Source organism: Gracilinanus agilis, chromosome 3, assembly GCF_016433145.1.
Source record: "Gracilinanus agilis isolate LMUSP501 chromosome 3, AgileGrace, whole genome shotgun sequence".
Lineage (NCBI taxonomy): Eukaryota > Metazoa > Chordata > Mammalia > Didelphimorphia > Didelphidae > Gracilinanus > Gracilinanus agilis.
This window is the reverse complement of record NC_058132.1, coordinates 338,188,879-338,207,536: the sequence shown is the minus strand read 5'-3', so window position 1 is coordinate 338,207,536 and position 18,658 is coordinate 338,188,879. Positions and strand designations below refer to the sequence as shown.

The following is an 18,658-nucleotide window of genomic DNA, read 5'->3' as shown; positions in this document are numbered from 1 at the left end:
CATGTTCTTTCCCTCCCCTCCCACAGCTGACGCGCAATTCCACTGAGTTTTACATGTCATTGATCAAGACCTATTTCCATATTATTGGTATTTGCACTAGGGTCATTATTTAGAGTCAATATCCCCAATCATATCCCCATCAACCCATGTGATCAAGCAGTTGCTTTCTTCTGTGTTTCTACTCCCATAGTTCTTCCTCTGGATATAGATAGTGTTCTTTTTCATAAGTTCCTCTGAAATGTCTTAGATCATTGCATTGCTGCTAATAGAAAAGTCCATTACATTCGATTGTACACCACAGTGTATCATCAGTCTCTGTGTACAAGGTTCTCCTGGTTCTGCTCCTTTCACTCTGCATCAATTCCTGGAGGTCGCTCCAGTGTGCTATATAATTCTGAACTTGTTCATATTTATTTTGTTGTGTTTTTGAGTAATTAGGTGTATAAGTGTATGAGGTATTTTCCTAGATAGAGATGGTGGCAGAGGATTGGAAAGGGGGAATTCTATACAATTTCTTCAGCATAGAGGGACAACCTCCCTTCTTGTTTGGAGTAGTGGAAAGACCACAGGTAGAAGACCTGCATTCAAATCCTAGCTGTCACTCATTTGGGCAAACTGGACAAATCATTGGTCTCTCTGGATCTGTGTCCTTATATAAAAGGATGGGGTTGGACTAGATGACCCCTAAGGTCATTATCCTATTATGCATAGCAGCAACTCATGACTTACAGTCTTCAAGTAAACTGGAAAACTAAGTGACTTGCCCAAGGTCACACAGATAGTATGTGACAGAGGCAGGACCTGAACCCAGGGCTCCAGAGCTTTGCTATACCAATGGTGTCTTCTCTGACTGATTATAAGGTCCTAAGGGAAAAGAGTAGGTTTTATTTTTAAATTTTCATGTGTTTCTTCCAAACAGTAGTTAGAATAGTCTCTGTATATAGCAGTGGCTCAATAAATACCGAGTTGCAGTGATTCCATCCTTTGGCAACTTTATTCAGGCTCTTCTGTCTGTCTTTCCTGCCACCCTTCCCTTAATAATAGACGGAAACCAATGGGAAAACTGTTTAGTCATGGGTGGGAAAGGGAAGAGTTAAGTCATTGAATTTCTTGTTTTCCTTCTTTGTTGCTTTCCTGCTCTTCTCTCTCCTATATACATTTATTTATGTTTAGATTCATATGTGTATGTGTGTATATGTATATATACACACAAGCCTTCATGTGTATATACACATACTCTCACATATACACACATATAAACATGCATGTCTATACACAATATGCATGTGTATGTGTATGGATATCATACATTCATATCTACACACAGAAACACATCTAGATAGTGGATGGCAAGGAGCTATCTGGAGGCACCAGGGCCATCAGACTCCTAGATTTAGAGAATGGGCAACAGAAGTGCCAGTTCTGTAGAATATACATACATGCTCACATAGACTCATATTTATACATATCAAATATACATTTGCAGAAAATGCATATCTTACAAAGAAGATATATTATATATATAATATAAGGAAGATATATTATCTGCTATATCTATATTATAAGAGATAGCTATCTTCTGAAATGTATATTCTCTATGTATATATGTTTCTGTATGTAAGCATAGATGCATATGCGAGATACTCGCTGATTCTCAGAATCCAGCAGCCTGACATGTCTTGGTCCAGGTGGCTCCCAAATATCCAGGGATTCTCATTATACCAACTTCTGCAGAATTTGACAAAGTACCGTAGACCACTGGATCATAGAAAGTCAGGTCTGCAAAGGACGCTTAGAAATCATCTTGTCCAACCTCCTTATTCGGTAGAGCCAGTCTATCATCTCTGCCCACAGGTCTATGTGTGTACTGAGAACCCAACTACTTTTTTCAAGCTGTTCTTCTCCAAGGAGACGCAACAATCCCTGACGATGGCCACACAGGGAATAGGAAATTATATTTATAAGAGGAAAGTTTTAAGAGATGATCACATAAGCATTCCTCAGAGGATCATAGATCTGGAGTTGGAAGGGAACCCAGAGGCCATCCAATTAACCCTCATTTTATAGCTGATAAAACTTAAACCCACAGAAGTTGAATGACCTGTGCTATGTGACACAGGTAGTGCTCATCAGAAGTGGAATTTGAACCCAGGTCCTTTGGTTTTCTATCGTACTCTACTGGGTCAAAATGTTGAGGAGTAAAGATAATATAATATGTGGAAATTCTTTAGAAACTATAAGGTGCTATGCAAAAGTAAATACTAATTATTATTACTATAGAAGCTATGTTGGAAGTAATTCAACACTACTTTTTTTTCTTTTTAATTTTCTTTTTATTATCAAGCAAAACACACTTTCATACTGGTCACTGTTGTACGGGCAAACGCATACATAACCAAAACCCCAAAATAAAACCAAAATTTCACTGATGTGAGAGATGACTACAACAGTTCTTTCTCTGGAGATGGATAGCACTCCCCATAATGTCTTTCAGGATTGTCCCAGATCATTGTGATGCTGAGATTAGCCAGGTTTTGCCAGTCGATCATCATACAATATTGCTATTACTGTATACAATGTTCTCCATTTCTGTTTATTTCTCTCTGCATCAGTTTCTGCAAATTTTGCCAGCTTTTTCTGAAGTCATCTTGCTTATCATTTCTCATAGCACAATAGTATTTCATCACCAAATCAACACTACTTCTGAAATGTGCCACTACATGACAACATAACTATGTGAAGAGTGAATCAAACTTTCTTTATCAATCAGCAATTTTTAAATTAATCTATCAAAAACTTAAACATCTCTACTTAACACTAAGAGAGTTTGCAAGTCACTTGCTAGAATGGGTGACAACTCCAAAAGCCACTGCCTAACCCCCTTGGGCAGTGCTAGGCAAATTGAAAGACTGCAATTGGTTCCCATAAAGTGGAGGAAAGGACAGGAAGTGCTGTGGGAAAAGGACTATAAAAAGTCCTGAACTTCCTGTCCAGGGGACCTTCGGCTTGGATCTTGGGCTTTTGTCTTCTCCTTTGGACTTTGGTTTTGGAGGAATTCGCCTTCAGACTTCACCTTGTGACTTCTCTTTTTGGACTTCTCCCTGGATCCTGTGCCAGTGAGTTGGGTGAATAGCAGGTCTTCCTTTCCTTGCTTCTGGAGAGACTGGTTCCAGAGAGGCCTTCCTTTCCTGGAGGAGGCTACATTGGTGGAGCCTTGCTGAAGACACCACCTTGTCCTCTGGCTGAAGATTATTGAACCCTGCCAGGGCTGAGCCCCACACCAGAGCATTGCTTAGGGTGATAGGCTAGATAATTCCCTACCTTCTTCTTACATTTTCCCACTTTCATACTTTCCACCTCTTTGTAAATAAATCTCCTAAAAGTCATTTTGTAGGTCTTGATCAATGACATATGTAAAACACAGTGGAATTACTCATTGGCTACAGAGGGGGAGGGGAGGGAAGGAACATGAATCACGTAACCATGGAAAACTACTCTAAATTAATTAAATAAATAAAATTTTCAATTCCAAAAAAAAAAAAGTCATTTTGACTTAAGTTATATATCTTTAAATCGGCGACCACAACATTACTATAGAATTCTCATATTTAGCATAAAACCTACATTTTTAAATTCTTACAACTAATTAATACTGTGAGCCTTTGAAAGCCATGGTCACAGTCTATCCCTCTTTCCTCTTTTCCTCTCTTCATCCCTCCTTATCCCTAGAGCTGGAACTCTGGTCTACCTTCAGGAGGCCAATTACATTCCCAGGCTCCCAGAAGAATTCAGCCTGGTCCTGGCTCCCTCACCTTACTCACTCCATAAAACATCTGCTAAGACCCTGGGGACCAGAGACACAAGTGTTTTCAAGATTGTAGAAACCATAAGATAATTCTTGGTCTTTAAACATTTTAATTTAAAAGACATTCACTAAAAAAGAAAGCCGGAAAAATTTGCTCTGGCCTCTGGGTAAGCCATCTTCTTAGAGTCATGTTCATTTCTATTGACTTCCCTTGGCAAGCAACTCTCCAGAATCCAGATTTCTCCCATTGTTCCTCCAGTTGTCCGTGTTCTTATCAATGGGGAAGCTGGGATGCATTTTCACATTGAATGGGGCCAGTCCCACCATAGTTTTAGGGCGTAGGTCCACTACACCCATAGGGTAGCTTCCTGGAAATAAAGGTTTCCTTCCCTGGCAGCAACTAGAACTGATTTATCAGCTCTTCCCTGCTTACTAGTGAGGAATGGTGGTACCGGTCCCGAGAGGCAAAGTCCGCGTTCTCCTTGGTGAGCTGAGTCATCTCCATGTCAACCTTGGCCAGGGATGGTGTCAAAATAATCTGTTCCTGAGGGGACTGGAGCCTCCTTCAGTGAGAGAATCACAGAAGCACACAGTCAATCAGGGAAAATAACAAAGAAATATCCCAGGGACCAGAACCAGTCACCTAAAAGCCTCTTTTCTAAAATGAGAGGCCTTGCCAAAAACTCCAAGGGAGAGGGCAGTTTCCATAATGGCCAGGGGAGTCATTTACCTCACTGTTCCCCCAAAATCCTAGAGGTCAGCTACAAAATCTCATCTAAAAATACCTGTGTAAAATGTTGTTGTAGAAAAATTAAAAATAAAAAATTTTAAATGTTGTGGTCCGTTCTGAAATTCGGGTTGTTTCTTAGATCACATCTGGGAACTCTATATCTAAGGCTGCCTGTCATCTCCAGGTATTTCTAGGACAATATTAAAGGGAGGGCTATTGTACAGAGAAGTCAGCTTCCACCCATCTGGCAGCTCCTGGCAGTAAAGAACAAAGAGCAGAGCTATTTGCCTTTTACTTGAGAGAAAAAAAGAGGGAAAACTACATCCTTTTGATTAGAGAGAATCCAGATAAAGGTCTTTCCATCACACAGAAGAAAGGAAGAACAAGGTACACACACACAAGTCAGAAAAATGCACGTCTTCCCTTTGATTAGCATGCAAGGGAACAGTCACAGATACTGTCCCTTATGGAAAAGGGAGCAGGGTGGTCCAGTGGGGAGAATAGGCACTGAACCAAGATTCAGAAGTCCAGGACTGCTGTCCCAGCTCTGCTTCTTTTTGGTTGTGCTAGCTTGTCACCCAGGCCAAACACTTCATCTCAGAGCCCATTATTTACCCCGCTGTAAAATGGGAACAGGTCTGACTCCTCACTCATTCCTTCTGCTTTCTGAGTCGGAATCGAATGAGATCACCTTCGGAGAATCAAAGCAAAGGTGAAGTAAGTACTCTGTGGGTTATACCAATGGAAGGTGTGATTTGGCATTATGTGGGTAGCTATTTTATAACTGCTTGTTGATATAAAGAATAAATCAACCAAAAAAGGAGAAGGTAGGGGACCTTTTTGACACCAAGATGCCCTGAAGTCTTTTGTTTAAAAACACTCAGAAGTTCTAATGTCTCAGAGAGGATGGTTTGTTAAAATTTCCAGACTTCTCTATAGATTAGGGTTAGGATACACTGAGAAGGCAAGATTAATTAGAAAGATATTAGATTGTATCTTGGGCATTCAAGGTAGTATTTGGTGCTAGGCTTGGAGTCCAGAAGATCCAACTTCAAATCTGGCCAAAGACTGTACCAACTGTGTGACTCTAGACTAGTTACTTAATCTGCCTCAGTTTCCACAACTGTAAAATGGTAAGAATAATAGCACCTACCCACCAGAGTTGTTTGAGAATCAAATGAGAGAATATCTATAAAGCTCTTAGTACAGTGCCTGGGACAATGTGTTATTGTTCATCATATCTGACTCTTTGTGACTCTGTGGACCATAACACACCAGTGATGCCCATGGAGTTTTCCTGGCAAAGACACTGGAGTGGTTTGCCATTTCCTTCTCCAGTGGATCAAGGTAAACAAAGTTAAGTGATTTGCCCGGGGTCTCACAGCTACTACATGTCTGAGGTCGGATTTGAACCTGGGTCTTGCTGACTCCAGGTCCAGCCAGCATTCTGTCCACTGAGCCATCGAACCACTTCTAAAAGGAGTTTAGTAAATCCTTGTTTCCTTTCTTCCTTCCAAAACTTGTTCTATAAGAATTCTCCACTTCTCTAGTTAGTGTTACTGAGGCATACTGTTCTAATAAATATTTATGTTTGATAAAACCAAATGGAAAATTTGTGATTCTAGATCTATAGCACTTGAAAAGAAAATACCAAATGACAAACAGATATTCCTCTGTAGTAGTTCCCTTCTGTGTCTGAGGCACCATTGCCATCTATTGATAATATGTCTAAACTGAAGTTTCGGGGTATCTGGAGGATGAGTAAACCTCTTCTTACAAGCATGGGGTCAGCACAAGTAAAGTTACAAATTGGTATCCAAGGTCATACCAGCCAGTATAGAGAGGTCATCCACTCACGCTCACACATGCACACACTTTCCAGGCCAACAGGAAAGCATCATATTCTGCTGAGTTTCTAGAAATAATACACTAGTTTAAAAAAAAAAAACCTTAAGAAATCTCATCTGCACAGCTCTTAAGAACACAAGAGAGGCTGACCTCCCTTTAAAAGTGTTTCAAAAAAAAGAAAAAAAAAAGATTATGATCCTCACTGCAAGCTCCTGAAGAGAACTAAAGGGTTCTTAGAGACAAGTGGCGTCCAGCCTGGGAGCCTCCTGCAGCCAAGGGAGGGAGGGTCAATCGCTCCAAATGGAGCAGCCGAGCTTGGCTTGAAGGAAGCTTGAAAGCCACCAAAGCATAGACTGAATGAGAGAACACAGATATGGGAACATCAAAGCTACCAGCTTCTACTTATAAGCAATCCTCTTTTTGGTCCTCTGATCTTCCTGCATACACACCCAAAAAAGCAATTCCAGGGCAGTTGCGGAAAAGCCAGGAAATTGGTGTGAGCACGGCTAGGGTCACTATTTTAGTACATAGCTGGAATGGAAGGTCCCTTGTACCTTGTACCTGAGTCCTCTGTTGACCATAAGTAAGAAGATCTGAGTTCTAATCTAGCCTCCTACATTTACTAGCTGTGTGACCCTGGGCAACTCATTTAATTGTATTTGCCTCGATTTCTTCATCTGTAAAATAAGCTGGAGAAGGAGTGACAAACCATTACAGTATCCTTGCCAGGAAAGCCCCAAATGGGGTCACAGAGAGTCAGATATGAAGGAAAAAACTAAACAACAAAAGTAGTCATTTCTAAGAACAATATCATCCCATCAAATTATGCCATTCTGGGTTATTATGAGGGAGATGTTAGATACAAAACCTAGATGAAACTGAAAGCAGTTAAGCATGAGTTTCAAAACTACAAGTGACTAAAAATGATCCCAGGAAATCAGATAAAGTCAGAGGCTCTCCCCACTCCTCCTCCCTCATCTCTGGCTTTGGAACTTATAGATATCATCTACCCACAATGCACCTCTAGTGCATCCAGGGTTATTTCCCCCAGAACTAGCTAAGATTTGGAAGAGAGTGGGTGGAAGTCTTTTTATGTTGGTTTTTCATGTTCTGAGGACCCTAACGTTGTATTTCAGATAGGAAGAGACTCCATTCTCCTCTTCTCCCAGACAAAATAATAGTGATTTATTGTCACACATCTGTCCCTCTTTTATCTGCATCTCCAGTTCTATTCCTCCCTCTGCAACAACCCCAATCCCTCTTCTTTTCTCTTTACTATCTCAGCTTCCAAGATATAGGATTGGGCAGTTGGATCCAACTGGTTAAAACAACTGGTCAGGCTCTGCTCAGATGTGCCAGTGCCTGTAACCGTGGCTTCCCACCGGTATCAAGGAAAGGGAGAAGGAATCATTAGTTGGAGTATTACAGAAGGGAGCCTGTGGAAACTTTCTCTTTGGGGAGTAAGGAAGGATGAAAAGATCACAGAAGATGCCTGAAAGCTCACCTCTCCATGAGTCTTCCCAAATGGACCAGAAAAATGCTGGCTCCTTCTCCTTGTCCAGCCTAATCTGGCAATGGACCCTCCGTGGATAATGAGGGATTTCAGTTCTGCACTTGCTGCCTGCCTACCATCCCTAGTGTACCTTGGACAATTACCGTGGACCTGAGGACACCAAGACCTCTCTCTTAATTTTGGTCTCCTGCTTTGTTTGTGCTGACTAGATTTCCGGTCCCATTAGACAATCGAATCTTAACCTTTTCTTTGTCATAGGCATTAGGACAATAGGGTGAAGCCTCTTGGCTTTTGCTCAGAATAATGTTCTTAAAGTGTATAAAATAAAATACATAGAATAATAAAATACAAAGGAAATCAATTGTATTTAGATATGGGTATCAAAATATATATTTTTTTTAATTCACAAACTCTAGGTTAAGAATCTTTACAATCAGACTGTAAGTTCCTCGAGGGCTGGATATGTTTCTTGGGTTTGCTTTCTATCTCCAGAACTTAGAGCAGTGCCTGAAACATAATAAGTACGTACTAAATACTTAGTGATTGGTTGATTGGCTGTCCAAGTGTGTCCATGTTAGTGTATTTTATTTGATTTCATTTTTTAAAACCCTTGTCTTCTGTCTTAGGATGGATACTAAGGAAGTATCAGTTCCAAAGCAGAAGAGCAGACATGGCTAGGCAAAGGGGGTTAAGTGACTTGCCTAGGGTCACACAGCTGGGAAGTATCTGGAGCCAGATTTGAACGCAGGACCTCCCATCTCTAGGCCTGGCTTTCTATTTATTGACCCATTTTAGTATATTTTAGACTATAAATATTCAGAGGGCAGAGTCTTTCTCTGAGTCACTCTCAATAAATCAGTCAACACAGAACCACATGCAACTGGATAGAGTTCAATAAACGCTGGTTAACAGTGGAATTGCTTGTTGGCTCCAAGGGTAGGGAGGGTGGAGGGGAGGGAAAGAATATGAATCATGTAACCACAGAAAAATACTCTCAAATAAATAAATAAACAAACAAATAAATGAATGAATAAGCAAATAAATAAATAAACAAACAAACAAACAAATAAATAAATAAATGGAGTTTTACAAAATAAATGTTGGTTAAAATCCTCCCCTCTGCCACATATGTACAGAGATGCTTCAGGAAAGCTTTTTTCTTGATGATTGATAAGAACTATGTGACCACAGGCTAGCCTCTTTGTGTCTCTAGGTCTTGGTTTCCTCATTTATGAAATGAAGGCAGGTGGGTGTAGTGGCACATGTTTGTAGTCCCTGCTGAGGCTTAGTGGATCAATAGAGACTCAGGGTTCTGAGCTGCAGGAGCGCTAAAGAAAATCCCGCGTCCACATGAAGTCTAGCATCAACGTGGTGAGCGACCAAGAGCAGGGGGAAGCAGGAGGAGGGGGGAAGGGGTTCTATAAGGTTTTGTTTGTTGGCTTGTTTATTTTTTTCAACCATTCTGAGTCTCAAGATGGCAGCCATTGAGGAGAGAGTCATTGGCAGCTCTACCCCTGTTCTTGGACTGGGAACCACTGTAGTGCACTGGGTTTGCCAAGGCAAAAACAAAACAGAGCAAAACAAAAAATGGAAGAAAGAAGACAGAAGGAAACAAAGTGAGAAAAAGAACTTGAATCCCTCAATAGGCTTACAAAGGTCAAACTCACTTTTCCTGATACACCTCCAAGCCAAGCTTGGTTTAGGGCAGTTTCACCACATCCCAGAGCCCAAGAATGTCATCTACCCATGGAGAAATACTAAAATTTGACACCAACCTGAACGAAGGTATCAGAAGGGACTTTATGCATCTGAAAAGGCTATGATTGGCAGCAGCTCCTGCGGAGTCAGACAGACAGACAGAGACAGATTCAAGCATAGTTTTGACAAAAATTCTCCCTGGTTCTTAACTACCCAACTTGTCAAAACAATCCACATCACTTTAATAATCTCTGTTACAATTTGGTCAGCTGACATTCATTAAGCACCTACTATGTGTTACAAGCAGATGACAGGATTTAGTAAATGTTAAGAAATTGTTGTAAATTTTCCTGTAAACTTTAACTCAATAGCTCAATAACTCAGAAGTCAAGGAAAGTGTATCATACAATTATATTTTGAACACAAAAAGGAATGAGTGTGTGTCTGTGTGCATGTGCACCCATGGTACCTTTAAAGGTTTATGAAAACGAAGAATGTGTAGTAGGGAGAGAAGCAAGAAACTAAGGAATGTACAATTGACAGTTTTTAGAAATTCTTTACAAATTTGGAGGTTATTATGGTGGAATTTGTGCCCACATTACACCATTTCTTTCCCTCTACACTGTTACCTGTGCTTTCTACCTTCTACTATGGGCATAATAATAAAATCTCCCCTTCTAGAAAGAGGAGATCAACCTTCTTCTCTATGGATCAAATCACCATCTTCAAGGCTCTCCAGACTATAATTTTTTCCCCTGGCCATCACAGGCAGGTACTACCTCACTTTTGTGCTTGCATTCTCAGTGCCTGGATTATAACTGTCTTCATTCATTCATTCATTCATTCTCACGCTAAAGCTGGAGTCTGAAGTGTGGCTGACATTAGCATGAATTATTTGGATGTTCTTGACATTATCCAACTAATGCCCAATATCTGGTGAGGAAGTTAGTAGTTGCTGACTTCGCATTCAGAAAGCTAGCTGGCCAAGCTCAACTTATGATAACTATTTGTGTCATGTTGACCCTTTAAAATATATTACAATATCTCTTTTACTGGTATCATTTTTGATGCTTATGAAGTAGTTTTGCTTAAAGTGGAAATTAATTGATTTCAGAATTTCGCAGTAACATACATGACTATAAAGATCTTTGTGTGTTAAGGTCTTTGGAATAAAACTGTTAGATAAATTTAAGATACAATAAACTTTTATTTATTATGACTTCGCCAAATCTTCATCCTTTTAAAGGCACCTGGGCTAAAGTTAATCTTTGAACTACCTTTAAAAAGATAGGGTTCTCTAAGTGATTACTAATAAACATAAAGATTGCTGAGGGGAGAAATGGGATGGAACAGGGCATTTAAAGTAATTGAGAAAAAATAAAAATAAAAATAAAAAAGGGGGGGCAGCTGGGTGGGTGGATTGAGAGCCAGTCCAAGATGGGAGGTCCTAGGTTCAAATCTGGCTTCAGACACTTCCTAGTTGTGTGACCCTGGGCAAGTCACTTAACCCCTATTGCCTAGCCCTTACCACTCTTCTGCCTTGGAGCCAATACACAGTATTGACTCTAAGACCGAAGGTAAGGGTTTAAAAAATAAAAATAAAAATAAAAATAAAATAAAGTAATTGAGAGGGAGCAGTTGGGTGGCTCAGTGGACTGAGAGCCAGGCCTAGAGACAGGAGGTCCTAAGTTCAAATCTGGCCTCAGACACTTCCTAGCTCTGTGACCCTGGGCAAGTCACTTAACCCCCATTGCCAGCCCTTACCACTCTTCTGCCTTGGAGCCAATATATAGTATTGACTCCAAGATGGTTTATTTTAAAAATAAATAAATAAATTGAGAGAGGGGGCGGCTCAGTGGATTGAGAGTCAGGCCTAGAGACAGGAGGTCCTAGGTTCAAATCTGGCCTCAGATACTTCCTAGCTATGTGACCCTGGACAAGTCACTTAACTCCCATTGCCTAGTTCTTACTACTCTTCAGCCATGGAACCAATCAATACACAGTAGTGATTCTAAGATGGAAATAAAAAAATAAGGTAATTGAGAAAAAAACTTCTTAGAACATTAGAAGCAATACCAACATATTAATAATTGTTATGCTAATTACAAACCACTCTGTATGCAAAGGAAGGTTCTCTCTAGGTAAAATGCCTTTTTTTAAATTATAAACACTGAATTATTGTTTATAATTAAAAGTTTATGTCCACTAAAAAGTACTCTATAATAAGACTGCTCATCACTTCTCATTAGCTTCCCCCCACAAGCTCTCTGAGTCAAGGAGACTTTATTTTATTATTTAACAACTAACATCTTCACTAGTTGATTTTTAAAAATCATGAATTATCATAATTATGTGCCAAAAGACCTAGTATTTGGCCCCATTAACTTCATTTTGAATTTTGGAATCCCTGTTTTGTTGAAAAGGGCCTCCTTGATATCTTTCTTCGGGAGGTTTCCTTAGGTATCGTGCTAACAAGGGCGAGTTAGCAGGTTCTTTTAATGGGTCAATTAGTCTTTGGGGTAAGATAATACTGATCCTGTGATCAAAGACTACATACACCCTTGCTGCTTGTCTCAGGGAGGAGAGAAGTTCTAGATGAGACAGGATCAGATCAACCAACTGAATCTAAAATCAGTAATATTGCTGCAAAAATAATTCAAAAAGTGTGCCTTGCATTGTGTTCGAAAATCCCTATTCCCAGAATCCCTCCAGACCTCAAGCCTACAGGTTAGTGAAAAAGAATGAGAGGAGTCCTCTATCAGTTCTGGAAAGTGCTAAATACCTACTGGCTGGCACATCCTCTCCTCAGGTCCATAACTGCCAGGCCGAGGTCCCAGAGGAAGTCCTGATACTTCTCTGAGTTGAAAATATCCTACATGATATCTTTTTTTTTTTTAATAACAATCTTTCAGCAGCAGCGATGGGTGAGTACTTTGAGAATTCAGCTTGGGGTCAAGAGGAGCTCATCATAGAAAATACTAGTGAAACTCAATTCAGGACAGGTTCAGGTGGTTGGTGACAAGATGTGCCCTCTGTGTGATGAGGAAGAGACTTACCACTCCCATTGCCAGGATTTGAGAATGTCTCCAGATAGATAGATATGTTCTCTTCAAGGGATCTCCAAGAGAGTGGTGTTATTTCTGTCTTTATGCCCCTTTGGGTGCTCCCAAGATATACAATAAGTTTCAGCGTTCAGGAGTTTTTCAGTCAGATCTGACTCTTCGTGTCCCCATTTGGGCATTTATTGGCAAAGATAATGGCAAAAGATGGCAAAGATATTGGCAAAAATAATCCTCATTTTAGAGATAAGGAAACTGAGGCAAACAGGGTTAAGTGATTTGCCCAGGGTAGCACAGCTTGTGAGAGTCTGAGGCTGGATTTGAACTCATGAAGATGAGTCTTGACTCATCTTGGTTCAGCACTCTATCCAGTGAGCCGCCACAGTGCCCTTAATATATAATAAGTTAACATCTTCTAACTCCTTCAAGTAGTCTATAGCAGACTAAGCAAGTCAGTTGCCAGTCAGAGAGTTTGGATGCAAAAGGAAACTGCTAACCCTAAGGAAGCTGTTTTTTATAGGGAATCCAGGAAGGCAGTATTTTGTCCAAATTTAAGCTGTTACCTGGAAATTGGAGTTTCTAGATCCCAATTTGTTTCTAGAGGTAAGCATGCTCAGCCACAAATGTCAGAGGACTTCCTGCATGGCCTCAGGTGGGCCCTGCTGACTCAGCCACCTGGAGACAGGTGAAAGGGGCCATTTGAAGTTGAAGAACATTCTTATTTTTGGCATAAAATCAGATGACATATATATATCAAAGACTGCAAACTGAAATCTGAGCTGTTGGACGCTTGCAGGAACCAATCTACTCTTCACATTCCCTTACTGTTTCTTCACACCCCATTCTTCCTAAAGCAGAACTAACATTTATTTTGACTGGCAAACCCCAAGGTAGACAAGAAATCAGGCTGGTTCCTGCCTCCTCAGAAAGCCCGTAAAAGGTGCCAGAATGCAGGGAGACAACGCACTATTCAGAAAAGAGCTTTTTTCTTGTGGCTGCCTATTACTTTGCTCACATTCCTCCCTGGAGCTCTTACTTCCTGCAGACAAGGATGCTTTTTAAGCAACCTTCTTGCTTTTTTTTCCTAGTATTGCTCCTATTCTTTTTTTTTTTTAAATCCTTATCTTCTGTCTTAATATTGATTCTAAGACAGAAAAGCAGCAAGGGGTAGGCAGTGACTTTCCCAAGGTCACACAGCTAAGAAGGGTCTTAAGAAGGCCAGATTTGAACCCAGGAACTCCTCACTCCAAGCCTGGCACTCCATCCATTGAGCCATCTGGCTGCCTCTGTTCTTATTCTTGCAGATTTTATGGCCTGATGATGTACAAATCCTTTCTAATGAAGGATGTCTAAGGTAAAGCAGAAGTTCTTAACCTTTTCTGTCAATGCCCCCTATTAGCAGAATAATATTTTTAAATTTTTCAAATTTTTATTTATTTATTAAAATTTTAAATTAAAATTTAAATACATAAAACATACAGGATTGAAAAAGAAATCAAATAGATGGAAACACTTTTATTTTATTTTTATTATGTTATATTACTTACTATCATATTTATTATATTAATATAGAATATAGTAATATATTGGTTTTATATATTTATATCATATCATAAATATATAGTATAAATATATTATCTATTTGTTATTAAAAGAATTATTTATTTACTTATTATTAAATTAATGAATTAATTAAAAGAAATGCTTTTTAAAAGCCAAGTTCATGAATTCTAGGTTAAGAACCCTTGGCAGAAGAGAAATAGGGTCAGAAGGGTACCCAGACTTACCAGGATGAAGGCCGGGGCTTACTTGGCCAATGTAGAAATAGAGGACAACAGCAACCCCTATGTCAACCAATGTATAGATCCACTGAATCACAAACATGATGGTAAGGGACCCGATGGCCTGTTGGTGAGCAATGCATGGTAGTGTGAACAGATAATCCAACGGTCTCCTTCCTATATGACAAGGAAGCCTCAGTCCTGATATCTTTTTTTTTTTTTAAACCCTTGTACTTTGGTGTATTGTCTCATAGGTGGAAGATTGGTAAGGGCAGGCAATGGGGGTCAAGTGACTTGCCCAGGGTCACACAGCTGGGAAGTGTCTGAGGCCGGGTTTGAACCTAGGACCTCCTGTCTCTAGGCCTGACTCTCAGTCCACTGAGCTACCCAGCTGCCCCCTCAGTCCTGATATCTTAATGGCCCATTCTCCAAACTCTATGGATAGGGCAGGTAAAGGCAAAAGCTTATGTATCTCAAATATCTTCTTAATGCAAATTCCTCATTTAGGCCAATAATTTCAACTCAAGTCAGCCAACAATAACTAAACAAATATTTATTAAATATCTATTATATGAAATTCACTGAATCACTTCTCAAAGTGACTCTCCACTTCCTTCCTGTAGACATGTTATCCATCTCTAACAATAGCCCAATTCATGGACTACCATTTTTTTTAACAAAGACAACTTTTTATTTTATTTTATAAATTTTATTTTATAAATAAAAAAGGAGACAACTGAAGCCCAGTGAAATTAAGTCACTTGCCCAAGATCCCATAAAGTAGTAAGCATCTTGAGATGGGATTTGAACCCACATCCTCTGACTCCAGATCCCTCCCTCATTCTTCTCTTCTCTATGAAGCCTTATTGGACCATGCTCAGCCAGAAGTGATAGCTCTCTTACTTTCTTAGTGTTCCTTAGAGCAGTGGTTAGGAATGATGAACTGAGGAGGTGCCAGAAATAAATATAATAATAAATAATATTATATAAATAATAAATATCATAATAATCATTATAGAAAAAATATAATATGCAGTATATAATGTTATGTAAATACAATAATAATGTTAATAATAATAGTGATTTAAAGTTTTTGAAGTGCTTTACATATGTTCTCTCATTTGATCTTCACAACATGAATAAACACCCTCTTTCAATGCCATTTATAGCGGCTGAATAACTTAAAGTCTTCGAGAGTGTCCTGGCACCCTGAGAAAGTAAAATGCCAGTGCCGGGGCTTATGCTCCTCCTTCATTCCAAGGAGACCACTGAAGGCATGGGGGATGTCTTGACTCGCTCTTGAGTTGGATTTAATAATAAATGTATTATAATATAATTATATAAATAAAAATAGATTATGTAAAATATTAATTTTAAAAATAAGAAAATTATATAAACCAGATTATATTAAAATATGAGATAATCAATTGGATAAACTAGATTAGATAAATATAAAGTATCATATAAATTTTAAATGGTATTATATAAATATTAGATATTATTTCTATTGCTATTATGACTATTAATCTGCTTGAAACTTATAGCATAAGCCCTTTTGTGCAGACAGAAAAGCATTATGCATGACCTAAATGAACTAGAAACTCACTATCACAAAGGTTAGTTTTTCCCTAATGAAACTATGCTCAATACTTAACTAGACAGGAAGCAGCTGGGTGGCTCAGTGGATTGACAGCCAGGTCTAGAGACAAAAGGACCTGAGTTCAAACTTGGTCTCAGACATTTCCTAGCTGTGTGACCCTGGGCAAGTCACTTAACCCCCATTGCCCTGGAACCAATACACAGCATTGATTCTAAGATGTAAGATTAAAGTTTATTTATTAAAAAAAATTCTTAATTAGTCCTTCAATAAACCTTTATTAAGTGCCTAACATTTTATGTTGGGGACACAATAAAAGGCAAAAGAAGGCCCCTGTCCACAAGGAGCTCATATCTAATGGAGAAGAAGACATCATGCAAATAACTGTATGAAAAGGCTGTGAACGGTAGAAATTGGAAATAATCAGCAAAGGAAAGGCACTCGAATTAAGGGAGATGGAGGAAGGTTTCTTAGAGAAGGTGAGATTTTAGCTGGGACTTGAGGGAAGTCATTTGATGGAGACGAAGAAGGAAAGGATTCCAGGGATGAGGTCTATACAGCCCCTGAACATGACCAGAGTCTCTGAAGATGGGGTGCTCGGTCCAGGACTTTCAAGGAGAGCAGTGTCACAGAGTGGGGGTGAGGAGGATGTAAGAAGATTAGAAAAGGAGGAAAGAGACAGATTAGGTAAGGCTATGAATGCCAAACAGGGAAGATGAAGGCTCAAATCTTTCAAATAGTGGCTTGGTTCCCCCAAACCTAGAAGTCCAATGCACAAGCACAGAGCTTTCTGGTCTCAATGAACTTCCCACTTCCATGGAAGTCAATAATAGACCCTTCGGGCCATGTGCCAACCTGAAAAAGGTGGGACAAATATGGAAGGTGAGGGGAGATGCATACAATGGAATCTAAGCTGGATCTTTGAGGGACTTTCCTCTGTCTGCTACTGAGCAAACTCTCTTTCCTTAAACCTTCTATAGTCTGTGATTGTCTCATTCCAGTTTCAACCCTGAATTCCCAGACCGTACTGAGCCAAGCCAGACCCAACTCGAGATCCCTAAAAGGACCTTGAATATAGCTTTTATGGAAATTTGGTCTTCGAATACGGTTTCATCAATGTAAGGAGTTCTCAGCATGGAAACTCTGTCAAGTAACATAGATTAGCTGGAATTTAGGATCTTAAGGAGTTCCCTGGAACTAATTGATTAAATGACTTCTTCACGACTCTTGAGTTATATCAGAGACAGGATTTGAACCTAGATCTCCGTGACTCTGAGGTAGACTCTCTAAACATTACACAATACTGTCTTTCCTGAACTAATTACTCCCTCCTCACCAAGAAATGTTGACTGTCTAAGTTGGTTTCATGAATTACCTCCATCTATCCATTCAAATTAAATCTGGGGAACTTATAGATTTTAGAAGAATTCTGTATGCTTCTGGGAACAAATAATCATTTAGAAAGTAAAAATCTCAATTAAAATGACATATCATTAAAAATGCAATATGACCCTGCTGAGGCTCATCTAAATTAGAATCTGACAGTCAGAAAAATTGTATTTCTGGGATCTAATAATAACAAGAATGATGAGGAGAGAGGGAAGATGCAGGGCTCCCCTGCCCTGCATCCAGGTCTGCATCCCATGGAACTCCACCCACCCTCACATCCTGATCTGGACCCCAGATCCAACTGAGGTCAAGGTACGGTTACTCACCCCAAACAGGGAGACCCACGGGTTGCACAATTGAGTGTAGAAGGAAACTGGTCTCCTCTCGACATCCTGTTCCTGGGAATTGAGCTTTGGGAAAGGATCTGGAGAGAGGACAAACCCAACCCAGAGTTCAATTGTGTTCTGTTACCAAGCCCTCTTCTATTTTTACAAGTGAGCTCCTCCACCCTTCTTCCAGCTTCAATACAAGTTGCAAACCCCACCTTCCCTTCTCACTGGACAATATGGCATTGGTAAGTCCCTCTCCCTTTTCCAGGCCTTCTTAAATTCCTTCAAAGGCTTAGGGATAGGAGTTAAATAAGGTTACTTTAGAATCTCTAGTTAAAAAAATTACTCCATCATCCCGGGGTAGCTTGTTCTCTATGCTAGAAGCCTTGCAGCATTTCTTTCCAAAAGCAATACCATTCTGATTTAGGTGCTCTGGGGAAGCATGCTGAGGTACAAGTCCTTTTTTCCCTCACTGAGGCAAGAAATGTCCCTTTACGTGAATGAGGTCACAAAATTACATTCTTACCATTGGCAAGATATGTAAGAATATTATAATATAGTGGGGAAAATACCTGGAATGGCCAACTTAAGCTCTAGTGCCAGCTCTCTCACTAATTAGCAATGTGACTTTTTTGATACAGAGAGACCTAGGAGTTCATCTGTGTGGGCAGTTCCCAGGGTGAAAATTCCCTCCTCCAATATAGATCAACAGCTCCTCCAAAACTGCTTATCTTAGGGGCAGCTGGGTAGCACAGTGGATTGAGAGCCAGGCCTAGAGACGGGAGGTCCTAGGTTCAAATCCAGCCTCAGACACTTCCCAGCTGTGTGACCCTGGGCAAGTCACTTGACCCCCATTGCCCACCCTTACCACTCTTCCACCTATAAGTCAATACACAGAAGTTAAGGGTT

General features: G+C 39.9%; 1 protein-coding gene across 1 annotated transcript in view; it reads right to left on the bottom strand.

The window, feature by feature from the left end:
* Positions 1–4,205: 4,205 nt before the first annotated feature.
* The window catches only part of SLC12A8 (solute carrier family 12 member 8), a 203,176-nt gene continuing 188,723 nt past the window's right edge, over positions 4,206–18,658 (bottom strand). The window contains exons 10-13 of the mRNA XM_044669159.1: positions 17,747–17,844; positions 14,441–14,558; positions 9,672–9,732; positions 4,206–4,368 (exon numbers count right to left, since the gene is read on the bottom strand). Of these exons, the coding sequence (XP_044525094.1) occupies positions 4,206–4,368; positions 9,672–9,732; positions 14,441–14,558; positions 17,747–17,844 (440 nt within the window). The remainder of the gene's footprint in view (positions 4,369–9,671; positions 9,733–14,440; positions 14,559–17,746; positions 17,845–18,658) is intronic.